General features: G+C 34.6%; 2 protein-coding genes across 2 annotated transcripts in view; one reads left to right on the forward strand and one right to left on the reverse strand.

Annotated features, from left to right (window-relative positions):
* LOC127990397 (receptor tyrosine-protein kinase erbB-4-like) overlaps positions 1-14,093 on the reverse strand; it is a 217,992-nt gene that overhangs the window by 92,414 nt on the left and 111,485 nt on the right. The window contains exon 2 of the mRNA XM_052591497.1: positions 8,353-8,504. Coding sequence (XP_052447457.1) covers positions 8,353-8,504 — 152 coding nt within the window. The remainder of the gene's footprint in view (positions 1-8,352; positions 8,505-14,093) is intronic.
* LOC127992420 (uncharacterized) overlaps positions 1-14,093 on the forward strand; it is a 431,446-nt gene that overhangs the window by 17,263 nt on the left and 400,090 nt on the right. The gene's annotated exons all lie outside the window — the stretch shown is intronic.

Consider the following 14,093-nt stretch of genomic DNA (forward strand, 5'->3'; position numbering starts at 1 on the left):
ATCATTTAAGATTTTAAAGGGAATTTGAACAGAATCACTGTTTCACGGCTGTTCACGGAGACGCGCCTGCGGTTCAGTGAACGAGCCGTTTAACATCAAATCTGCGCTGGATACTAATATCCAAACTATAGTGAAAACACTATCAATTAGCACAGTAACAAGATCGGCAGTTTAAGACATTAACTTGTAAGCACAAAACACAAGATACTTCTCTTTTCAATATGAATAAGGCTTTATTAGATAAATCTAAGACATATAAACTAATCTAACACATAAACACACTCACACACACATTCACACAAGTTGCAGGAAGGTCGAAAGTTAGGGAAAGAGAATGGAAATATGGAATCCCAAGTTAACAGCAATACGTTAAATTGCATAGACATGAACAACCATCAATCACGTAATTAGCGCTCGCATTGAGTTCCTCAATGGGGTTAAAATTATATTAGATACACCAGCACAACAAATATCTGGGAATACGTTGCCTTCGTTTGCTGTGAAAGGGACTCCAGTTGAAAGGGGTATCCCGGTGTTGCTGATTGGCTGGAAGTTCAGTAGTGAAGTGACGTCTTGGGAAGCCCGTGGTTGTTGAGCGTTGGCTGAAAGTGCAGAGTCGTGTTCGCTGGTTGAAGTTGAATGGACGTTACAAAACTTAACTCAGAACACGAAACTCTCAAACGGAAAAGAAAAGAAATAAAGTTTGACGAGACTAGGTTGTTTTCTTTCTCATCGTGGCATAGTAGCAGCAGGCAGGCACGCTGGAACCGCGCTCAAAGAACAATGATGATTAACCGCATGGCTAGATGCTACAAGCTAAAGCTACAAGCTAAAAGCTAAGAGCAGGCATGACTGATAGCACGAGCAAGGCTGGAACTAAAAGCAGACTAAAAGCCCGCATGACTGATAGCACAAGCAATGCTAGACTAAAAGCCGACATGGCTAATAGCAGCAGCTAGACTAGAACTAAAAGCAAGATTTAATCGTGTCCAAAGTTTTTAAACTTCCTTGTTGGCCACCCCTCAAATGCTGCCTTGACCAATCAGATATGGTCCTGGGGTCTGGGGTATCATAAATCATTGTTTATCTTACCAAGCATGTGGTTCTTGCCTCACAGGGTCTAATTTTGGACATGATTCCTATAACATGATTATGATATATTTTACAAATAAATGATTGTCAGGACAATATCAAGCAAGAAAATGCGATTATTTTAATACTAGACATGTTTATGTATCCTATAGTTATCAAAAGACATACACAATAAGTGATTATACATGATAGTCAAATGTGTGGGTTACACATAAATGAATATGGAGTTAAGCAATGGAATGATTCATTCATAAGTCTTTTTTGAGTTCATTCTGGTCCATATATAATGTATAAAAAGGGTTTCTTTGCCATTCTCTGGCAAAGGACTTTTCTGTGAAGACAAAGGTTTAAAGCCCTTCCCCCTTAGGAATTTCAGTCTGGTTTCACTGGCTGAGGGGGAAGTCAATGCAAGTATTTAACTTGATCTCCTGGGTTTACATGTGATGTCCAGCGTTGCATTTCAATCACGAACAATAAATTTGACAATCTCTTCTTCGAATTAAAATTGTTAATAATTGTTCTATTGGTGTTAATGTTGAAAGCTGTTGTGTGAACAAGTTGGTTGGTTGGTTATCTTGCTTGGTTCCTGTGGCACTAGAACTGATTTATGACTTCCTGAGGAATTCAGCTCATGTTTCAATGCACACAGCTCTGATAGACTCTTTGATTTGTCTGATTTGACTCATTTCTGCTACACTAATGATGTCTGTATTTTGTTTCTATGTTTCGCCACGGGATTTACATCCCGTGGTAACTAGGATTTAAACAAGCTCCAGTCTGGATCCAGAACACCTGAGAAGAGATGATGCTGACCCTCAGAGGACCCCAGATGATGCTAACCTTGAACCAACAAACAGAACTAACAATTATTGCTAAATGTGTGACTGAATCATATAATAACTTAATAATATTGATAGTTCATCGTCTAGCTGACTACGTCTTGTATTATTATTATTATTTTTTCTAAAATCCTGTCAAATGTGCACAAACTACTAGCTACTACTAAATATTGTAGAAACATAATTTTCTGTAAAGTTGCTTTGTAACGATTTATTTTGTAAAAAGCGCTATACAAATAAACTTGAATTGAATTGAATTGAATCAATTAAACAAACTGCTGTGACAGGTCCAGAACTTCCAGTAACAACTAACCTCACTCAAACATGAATGAATTAATTATTATTTTCTGATGTGTCTGCCAGCTCAGAAAGGCTGAAAAGAAAACACACAGGCAGTGTATTATGGGCTGTCTAAGTCTGAAACTGTGTCATCCAATGAGCTTTTTCAATTTTCAGCCAGTTTCTTCCATAGATAGCTAGCTATTTGAATAAGACCACTTCTGAGCCATATACTAAGGCTGCATTCCAGTTCCCTTTTAGACACACACTTGTGAACTTCCCTAAGCACTTATCCTCGGGGAATCCCTGCTGCCATTTTGAAGTGGACGAGGGAAGTTTACATGGACATACCCTTGAACCCTCCATTTTGACAGAGGGAGCGAGTCTGCTTCATATGCACACTTCAAGCCGCTCTGTAGTAGACCACAATGCAACACGACTACGACATCATCGCAGATTGTGTTTAATTTATCCCCACCCCAAACAACTCGTATAGTATAGAATATAGTACAAAGAATATAGAATAAAGTAAAGAATTGTGCACCAAACATTTGTACGGGGAAAAGTAAACAATAAACCAACTGATCAAGGGTTTAGGACAATCCAATTCAGCCCATACCAAGGGTTCTGCCAGTAGTGGGCACTCATGCAATGTAATCAATGACATACATCTGAGTAAAAATGAGACGGAGAGAAGTTAGCGAGTGAAGGGCATTAAAAAAAGTGAACTGCAATGCAGCCTATGTCTAAGGCAGAAATTTGTGTGTCTTTTGTTGACACACCCCACAGAAGAGAGGGGTGTGGTTTTCAGTAGTTCATTATAATTTAAAGAGACATGCACTGACATAGGTTGCTGTGAACATAGCTGTTTTTGAGAGGGTACAAAGAGTGTTGTTTTACATGACCATTGAGGAATTTTAACCAAAATATATTACATACATTTCATGAAGACCCTAAAGAATCATACCAACTTGTGGAGAATGGACATCCAAAGTCCCCTTTAAAATCATATGCTAACCTTTTTGATTCTCAAAATTCCCAAAAAAAAAAAAAAAAAAATCTTTACCAGACTAAGAGGGGGAAAATATTTTCTTTGAATAATTTAGAAAGTTGTTTACTGATAGTATTGACAGAATTACTGTACCCTCAGAAAAAAGGTAACTGCTGTCCAGTGTAAAAGATGTGTAAAAGTACCGCAGAACATTATTATTATTATTATTTGCTTTTCTCTCCTCTTGTTCACGAACTGACTTTAGATGCCAGTCCTCACGAAAAGTTATGACAAGAAACTAAGTTGAACATATGACCTCAGAGCCATGAAAATGGGCTTTATTTCATGGCATTTCAAGCATAAAGAAAAGTTAAAGTATGTAATTAGTAAACACTAATATGCTATGAACTTGTGATAGCAAATTTTGAGAAGGTGAAGAGACACTTAATCTAACAGTGTAAAAAAAGAAGAAGCTATAATTACACTAATGTTAGTGAGCTCAAGGCTGTGCTGATACTGTATGCTCTCCTCCGACAATGTTACAGTGACAGTGCAGTGGGATAATGAGACAGTGCTATTAGCCCACAGACACAATTACCATTTTCTCCAAAAGCCCTCTTGAACCCTTCCTCTTTCTCTTTGGGCTCATTATGTCAGCTGAAGGGATTTTAGAGGGTTAAGTGTTAGTGAGGAGGTAGTGAAATTCTATATCTGTAAATGAGAGGTTCAGAAGTCAAGTAGCATCATCTCTAGTAAAAATACATCCTGGTTCATTTACCTCTTGGAAAAGGATATTTCCATGCAGCAGCTTTTTAGTGGGTGAAAGAACAGCTATAGGGAGAAGACGGACATCTTATACTCACTAACAATACACTGTAAATATATTTGATACTTTGATAAAGATTCAAAAAATAAATATATGTGTACATATAAAATTGTGCACAATAAGTGATTGTAAAACATGCAGAAATATAACTAGATGCCATTTGTCATTTAATATATATTGTAGGCTTCTACCATTCAAAAGTTTGATTCTATTTTTGATTTTATTTTATTTTGTATGGTTTTGAAAGAATATTACCAAGGCTGCATTTATTTGATCATAAATACAATAAAACTAGTAAATTTGTGAAATATTATTAGACTTAAAAAATATTTTATTTCTAATGTAATATATATGTATTTTATTTCTGTGAAGAATTTTCAGCATCATTACTCCAGTCTTCAGTGCCCAATGCACATTATGCTTTAGAAATCATTCTAATTTGCATTTTTGATGCTCAAGAAACAACTTTCTTGGTGCTGCCTTTTGTGTAAATTTTTTTTTTTAAATCAGGATTCTTTGATTAAAAGAATAGTTCCAAGGACAAGCATTTGACATAGAATTATTTTAGACACATTATGTCTTTACTTTTGATATATTTAATCTGTCCATGCTGAATACAAGTATTCATTTCTTTCAAAAAAGTTTTCACCCCCCAGCTCTTAATGCATCTTGTTTCCTTCTGGAGCATCAGTGAATGTTTGAATCTTTTTAAATAGTTGTGTTTGAGTCCCTCAAATGTCCTCAGTGTGATAAGATGCATCTCAAAATCATAAAGTCACTGCTTGAAAGGGTTCAAATATGCAAAGATGCTGGAAAACTGAAGAATCTGCAGGGCCTTAAAGATTTTTCTGAAGAACGCTGCTCAGTTTAACTGTTCAGAACAAACAAGGGACTCATGCACAACCATCACAAAACAGAAAGACAGTCATGGATCATCAGGTAACAGAACACAGTATTAAGAACCAAGGGTTCCCAAACTTTTGAGTGGGGTTATTTTATTAATTTCAGCCTTTTTTTTTTTTTTTTTTTGTCTTGTGGACTAAATGTTAATATATTTTATGTACAATATCTTACTCAGGACAGTACTAAATAAAAAATAACATGCATTTAGTATGATCTCTCTTATTTTTTGAAAATGACTCGCATTTTCACAGATTCTGCTAAGGGTGCCCAAACTTTCGAGCCCCATTGTATATATATATATATATATATATATATATATATATATATATATATATATATATATATATATATATATATATATATATATATATATATATATTATTTTTTTATTTAAATGCAGTATAATGTGTATGTGGTAATTCTAGCAGACCATCATATGTAGATTTTTGCATTGGATCTTTAATCCTATAAAGTCTACTTATCATAACTAAAAATGTCTAAGGCCCCTAGATAATCAACTTTGCTTAAAAACCTACAGTCGGATTCATGCCTTCTGTCTTCTTATTGATAGCTCATACTTTTTAAAAAGCAATTTAATATAATTCAAATATATCCACCCTCAGGTTGTTAACGTACTTTTGCTGTGAATTTCTTTTCTATTTTTTTTTTTTTTTTTTACAAAAGAAACATCAATAACTTTGTTATTAATATTTAAATATGAACATTTACTGGATTGAAGCAGATCAGGTTTACTTGAATATCCTTAAATCTTTTTATTTTATTTATATATATATATATAGTATTATATATTTTTTTTTTTTGAGAAATCATGTTAAACTCATACTCAGCATCAAATAGGATACAACAGGCTTTGAGGAACATTTATCTGTTTATTTTATTTTCTCATTCATTGTATTGTTTTGCACTATATAATCTTACAAAAGTCTCATTTGTTTGCATTACTAACCAAATTTCATCACTTTTTTGGACTGAAGGAGTTTCATGAGGAGGATACGTCTCCCTAGTCTATGTATATGAACTGGGTACAAACACATTCAGTCTCGACACATTTGGACTTATAAAATGTCTAAATGTCATTGGTTGTCTCAGCATAAAATAGTACGGTATAAATCCACTGTTCAGGGCATCATCATTTCTGGAGTTTTGTGGGAAAAGCCTTGAACATTACTTTGCTAGGTCAAAACCATGACACCTTTTCCTATAATAGATCATTTTTGTCAAGTTTTCTTGCTGATGTGGAAACTGGCTAGAAATAAAGAGTGCTCTGTAACACAGATGGATTCATTTGTGTACAGTGTCTGTTTACATTGTTCAAACTACTCACTACTCCAGTCTGTGTCGCTTTTTGTCTGTGTTGAGTCAGTTATTTGCTGGTTGTGCTATCACTGTGAGTAACTCTAATGCTCTCCTGTGCTTATCACCGAAAATGCATAGCATTCAAGGCCAAATACTTGAATATGCATTCTATATGCATACAACAAATGCAACAAATGTGCAGCACCTGAAATATATACACTATAAAATGCTTAAATAAAATGTAGCATGCGTTATTTGTGTTTCTTATAACTGATTTATTGGAAATAAGTGGTTTATATATATAATATGGTAGAGATACCCCTATAGAGTGTGTTTTTCAATTTAGAGATTGGAATTTGAGATGGATTTTAAAGAGAAGGGAAAAAACGACCTGAGAGATGTTCTACCACTGTATAGATCTGTCTCTCCACATGAACTGCATCTATGGATTGCAGTGACAGGGCAACAAATGCAAAGAGGCAATTGTCTATGGCAGTTCCTGATATTAACACAAGCTGGCAGCTCAGACATTGAGCCACTCTGGTATTCCCACTAAGCAGGCATGGAGGGAGCCAGCAGCCTGATTGATCAGACCTTAATGAAGACTCAGTCAAACCCTGTAACATCATTAGCTGCTGTTGGAACGCTCAGGCCTTGACCAGGATAAAACCTGACAGTGGACCGTGGGTGTACTTGACAGGCCAAAGTGACACTATCTGCCGATACACACCCTGATCCTGGATGCCGGTAGATTGATGGGAAAACATCAGGGCTACAAAAGTAAACAAGAGACCTTTGAAACATGGCTTTGTTCCTTCAGTTGTTTTCGTACATAATGTAGGGCATGACGAAAAAAGGCAGAGAGGGTCACGACAAAATACAAACAAGGTGCATTTAAGCAAATGTTAATAACTGGATGAAAAATACTGTTGCACTCAAAATATTTGTGTACAGTAACTTGGACCACCAATTTCAAGCGGACATTGGTGCAATTCACATCAATTATACGAATCTAATTCTGATGAAAAGACACCTGTGGGTGTGTAATTATGCAACAAATATACTAACCGCAAACATTTATTAGGCTATTAAACTATATTGCTTAGCAAAAAATAAAATAAAAAAAAACTTAATTAAGCACTAATCAAGCAAATAATATATATATATATATATATATATATATATATATATATATATATATATATATATATATATATATATATATATATTTTTTTTTTTTTTTTTTTTTTTTTTTTTTTTCAGTTTCTGAAAATAATCAACAAAAAGAAAATTCTGAAATTTCAATAATTGGTTTGCCAGTCTCCAGCACCACCTAAGGGAGCCATTATGGGGTGAATTCCATGAAAAGTCATTAATTTATTAAGACTCAGAAGCCAGTTGATTTCTCTGAGAATAAGTAATACACCTGGTTTTAGGATGAAAAAAAAAAAAAACCCTTATACAGCCTTTTTGCTTAATTTCTGCAGCTATACCAGGTTTGGAACCAAAGTAACATCCATTAATGCAAATGAAAAAGAGCTATTTAACCATCAGTGTTGCCAGTAATTGCAGCGCCCATACAAAAGACTGCTAAAAGCTCCAACTGCCTTTGAAATCCAGAAATACACGATGACTTGCTCTCTAATGTCATGTCACTGGAGTGTTCATATTGAGAGTAAATAGTCTTTTGCTATTTGTATATGTATGTGGTATTCTGTTAGTCACACGTAATAAAATGCCATCTAAATTCAAATATAAATGATTGACTGACTGTCTGACTGACTGACTGATGTTATAAGAGGTTTCAATTTCAAAAAGTTTTTATCTTCCACAAAAATATTAAGCAGCACAACAGTTTTCAACATTGATGACAAAAACAAAAGGTTCTTGAGCAGCAAATCAGCATTTTAGAATGATTTCTGAAAGATCATGTGACACTAAATATTGAAGTAATGATGCTGAAAATTTTGCTTTGCATCACAGTAATACACAATCTTATCAAAAAATAATAATTATGAAATAGAAACAGTTTTATTTTTTTATTTTTATTTTACATGTTTTAATAAGATTTCACAATATTGCTGTTTTAAGTTGTGAGTACTCACCCTGAGGAAAGACAGGTTGCGGTTTCTTTCAATACTGGTGATCTCCAGATTACCCATGACCACCTCACAATTCTCGTAGAACTTGCGAAGAGTTTTGTACTGCTGGTCCAAATCTGACAGTGTGCTGAGCTTGTTATCAGTGCCAGGACACACTATAGAGGAGATAAAAGAAAGATTGATCAGACCACTAAAATGGTTTTACACCAGCTGTTCATTGAGTATATACACACAACTTGCAGTATCTTACCAATTGAGATCCCTTTTTGAGATCCACCCCTCAACCCCCCACCCACACCAAAAAAATAAACAAATAAAACAAAAAATCTGTGGATCTTCCTAGTAACAACACAATATTAAGAATCAAGTCTATGTAAACTTTGAAGCTGGGTCATTTTTATAAATTCTATTATTATTTTCTCTTCGACAACATCTTAAATGTGAAATATCTTATTCAGGTCAGTATTGAATAAAAAAAAGTTCATGTATTTTGTATGATCCCTCTTTTTTTGTGGTAAAATGATTATATCATATATACTGTATGAACAAGTTGTGAAGCTGGTTTCATCGATATGTCATTATAATCTGTTGCTGAAAATCGGCCAGCTCGACTCTTGCCTCTATATGAAGACAAATGAGAGCTGGAGAGGACAATTCCCTAACATCGTCTATTAGATCACAGACCTGTGGAACCATGACCACAAACAGGGATTTGCTGAACAGGCTTAGAAAATAATAGAAACTCCAGTCGATAGCGCAGAGTTATAATGTGGGAGGCCACCGGGGCTGATGGTGATCGTGATGCTTCTGAAGTGGAGGCAGGAGTAATAAGCAGTTATTGAACCCCGGAGGGTGACTGTTTCTCTACATTACAGCAAGCTATATTACGGCCCACCGCCTGCAGAGCGGACCACTCCATATTATTGTTGTGGACAAATTGCACCCTTCCCCGTTAAATTCATTCACTGTCACAGTTAGGTAGTCTCAGATGACACAGCAGTGCCATAGTGTATTGAGAGCCAAGATTTAGACCTCTGCTGGACAGATGGAGAATAAATTCCATTGAATATACCACATACAGTATCTATGGGTGAGCAAAGCAGCTGGTAAGGAAAGCAGCGAGCTGTCGGATACCATGTTTCTCACAAATAAAGGTCTACTTGTTTTCTCTCTCTTAGTGAAATTGCTTAAACATGGAGACTGGGGCTATAAAATAATTTAAAATAAAACAGTGTCCAACTTTCAAATTTCACCGGGGTTTAACACACAGAACACAAATGGCATAGTAAGTTAGAAAAAGAAAAAAAACATTCTGTTGGTAAACCCTTAGATAAAAGCTTTCAAATATGGAAGTCCAGTTTTGGCTCATGGTAAAAATAAATAAATAAAGTTAACTGAGATTTTTTTTTTTTTCATTTTTATTCTGAAAACTGGCTTCGAATTTTTAAAAACGTGCAAGCTGATGGTTGGCATGATTTCAGTTAGAATTGTGAACCAGTGTTAATATCATTAACAAAAACCAAAACTAAAAATTACAAAAAAAATAAATAAAATGCATCAATTGAAAAGCTGGATTGAATTCAATTGAATCAATTGAAAAATTAAAAATGCAAAATATTTAAGAAATGTTGCCATGTCAATTAACTCAAATAAAATAAGTTATCCCAACATAACTGAAATAAAATGAATTAAAGATTTAAACAAGAAAAGTTTAAAATATAAAAAATAATAATAATGACAAAATAATACAGTAGCACATACAGTAAAATTATTCAAACTTAAACTAAAATGAAAATTGAAAATATAAAATATTTAATTAATTCATTGATATTAATAAATACTATAATAATGAATAATAATTAATAATTCTAAAATAACTTGTAACTCATTTATATCAGAGAGAGTCAGTTTATCATTTACTTTATGTTGCGTTTCCTAAAATTACCAAATAACTAGCGTGTTTTATTTACTCACCAAAGCCAACGTTTACACATATTTGGCAGTTGCCGAGAAATGTTACATTATGAAGCATGTTACAGAATTTGCTCAGTAAGGCCTCAGCAATCTTGGCCTTCAACTTTTAGTACTCTGAGCTTTTACTTTACTACGGCTTAGAGGCAAACGTGTTTCAAATGAAACATTCAATATAAGGGTGACTGATGTACTCAAAATCTAAGAATGATAAATGAGAATGTGTCCTTTTGCTCCCTGCTCACACTGACCAAATAATCCATGATCATTTATGATCCTATTCCTTTCCATACTTCAACAGCATATGTAGACAGAATCTGAGGATATGGGATCCAGGCAGGATCAATGGAGTGACAGATCACCATTCCACACACTTATAATTTTTGTATCTGCAAAGCTCATATGGATGTGCAACAAATTTGTTCATAACATTCACCTTAATGAATCTCCTCAGTCCAACTATGATTATAAGGGAACAGACTGTTTTTCCGGAATGTTGGCAATCACTTAACGGCTCAGAGATTGGCCAATGAAATTGCAGCAGTCCCTCATCCATCATTAGCTGACGGGGTCAGAGTGAGCCGCCCTCTCCTCATGCTAAAAACTCCAGTGTGCCCTGAATTATCATTCTCTATCACAAACCTTAATAAATGCCATTGATTAAACCAATATCAGCAAGTGACACCAACCCCATTTGGCTATAAGGACATCCGTGATGATCTTCGACACAGCTTTCTCTTCTCGGTCAGAAAATTATATAGTATAATTCTTAAGATTTCACTTAAAGGACATCTAGGTAATGTTTAAAAATAGTCCTGCCATTGCCTAAAATGCAAATCACAACAAAAACTGAGATCCAAATTTGATCCTTTAAGAATGAATTGAAGGAAGTTTGCTGCCTTTTTAATGACATGAACCTTAGTTCACATAATCTGAATCAACAATAATTTGCTTAAATTGCAAAAAAAAAAAAAAAAAAAAGAAAAAAAAGGGTGTAAATAGCAGAAATATGACATGAAGTGGAAATTACATAATGCAGTCAGCCAATAAATAATCAGGTGACCATAAATTAGATTCATGCTGTAATCCATATTCTTATTAACAGTCACAGTTGCTGAATGTATTATAGTAAAATTCATATCTCAGGTGGACGGCTATTGTAGGAGGTCACTGAAGCATGCAAACCATGTTGGGAGTGGAATTATTCTCCCAATCCATCAAACTTGAGATCTACTGATGGCATTTTGCTGCTGGGATAAAGTATATGGAGCAACAAATCTACAAAGAAGCGTTGGGTGGTATGGCAGTGTTGTGCACATGACAAGGAACATTCGGTTGAGTAATGTGATGGAAATTGATGTTTGTAGTAGACATAATCATGCATCTGCATTCCAGGCTTCCGAATGTAATGTGTTCCATTGCAGTTAGGCTGTTCATATCAAAATTGACCGTAATATCCCCAGCGATGAGCCGGCAGTTTGATGGTTTCCTCTTGGAAATGAACTCTGTCAAGTGCAATAATATGAATCAGCGTATGAAGCACAGAAAGAAGACACATCCCCGGCTCTCATATTTGAGAATTGTAGATACAATTGCAGCCTTGAGTTTTTATAACTATGCTTAAAAGTATAAGTTCAAAGTATCTTATCAAGACCTTCACTGAATTCATTCTGTTGAAGAAATATGCTTTTCATTTTTTGGTGGAGCCAGTTAAATTCATTGGTTTAAATGGGTTTTTGTGTGTTACAACAGAACTTTGAAACTATTAAAATTCAGGTCATTATAAAAATCCAAAAAATGGTGGAAATCACGTGACATGTTGCAGGCTTTCAGAAACTGCAGGCTTTCAATGACCAGAAACAGACATGATCACATGACAAAATCAGGATATGGGTAAAAATCAGTAATGATGCAATGTTCTGATTTCTATTCAGTTTCTTTAAGATATATATATATATATATTAAAAAAAAAGTTTCTTCTTTAATTTTTTTGAGCATGAAAGTCAGCGGGATGCAAAATAACAATTAAAATCACATCAAAGGAACAAGTCCACTGGAATGTGGAATGAAAAGTGTGATTTCTATTTGATCTGACTCAAATGCCTTGTTATTCATCCAATCAAAAGTAATTCAGGCTGATTTAGACATTAAACGATAACTTTGACTGGAATAAAACCGCTTAATTCAGAAAGAATGAATTTTAATGGTCTATTCTTTGGTCCAGTTCAATGTAGTCAGGTTGATTTAGTCAGATTAAATGCAAGAAAACATTTTTTTTTATTATTGTATAATTTTGATATCCAAACATAAAAAGACATCTAAAAAACTTTTCATTTCTAATTGTAATAATAATCAATCAAACCTGTGATCAAATTTGTTAAACTACATGACGGAGTAGCTGAAGCTATGGTTGCAAAGTAAAGAACAAAATAATACACGTACAATGATGTAAGGTGCTCAGAGCTCTACTGATCGAAGACCGATTTTATAAATTGCAAGGAAACTAAAAATCTAATTGACACGGAGTACAATATAGTCCTATTGAGCTGATAATAGTGGCTCTCAAAGCAGGAGGGACAATCACGTGACTATGGGTTCATAGCTGCACACCAAGTGTAATTTTTCTGAAAGTATAATTTTAAATCATGAATTTTAATAATGTGATCAAGTATAATCAGGCAACTTGCATGATCTGTGCATATTTCTCTCCTGATTCAGACGAGTGGACTTTTTCACTGGAGAAAGCAATATTTGGGAGACAGGACTTGTTTAGCTGGAGGCAACACTTTGGAGTTAAAAAAGTCTTGGTGGATGTGTTTCTTACAAACATGCAGCTTTTCAATTCACTGGATGGACTCGTTAATAGATGGACTGGAGTCGTGTGGATTACTTGTGGAATATTGTGATGTTTTAATCAGCTGTTTGGACTCTCATTCTGCCAGAACCCATTCACTGCAGAAGTTCCATTTGTGAGTGATAGGGTGAACTGTTCCTTTAAATTACCCTGTAGGACAAACTGAACTCTACCACATGCCGTACTCAGGAATGCAAGTCGTGTCTTGAATCTCTTAAACCTTAATGCATTTATTAGCATGTACCATTATTGAGGAGATAATGCGAGATCCAAAAGTGTGAATTATTTAGTATCAGAGGTGAAAGTTAACCATCTACAGAGGGTAAAACCTTACTTAGAATGTTAAATGTACATATGTAATGAGTTCAATTCCTGTTGTTCACATATGAGCTCATTTTCACGAGCTAGGCCTGTAGCAGTTCCATTCAAGGGACAAGGTTACATCATAGCTGGCACATTTGCTTGCAGTAATGTATGTTAAAGTCACTCCAGTTTAACCAAGCGGTCTGGTTTTAGTGGATGAAGCCATCTGGACATGAGCAGATTTTGTGTCAACATGCTGACTGAGTTACTACCTTCGGCTCTGGTTCTTTTTCGTAAGGATGCATTTTACCAATATATCTTTTATCTTGAAATATATCTTATTTTACCTATTTTTTTTGGATTCTGATCTCTTATAATCTAAAATTTGATAGTGGATTCAGGCTATTGCAAAACCTAAAGTTAATGAGGAAATTGTTGCACTGAGTTTTGCAATATGAGCAGGAATCACATTTAAAGTAGTGGTGTGGCACAAATACATCAGTTTATAAGTGTAATATTCCTTGGTTGCATTATTGCAATTACAATAATGCAGCATTCTGAATATCTTCCTCCAGTATATGCATATGACTCCCAAATGCCCTTCTTTAATATTTAA

Source organism: Carassius gibelio, chromosome A1 (genome assembly GCF_023724105.1).
Source record: "Carassius gibelio isolate Cgi1373 ecotype wild population from Czech Republic chromosome A1, carGib1.2-hapl.c, whole genome shotgun sequence".
Taxonomy (NCBI): domain Eukaryota; kingdom Metazoa; phylum Chordata; class Actinopteri; order Cypriniformes; family Cyprinidae; genus Carassius; species Carassius gibelio.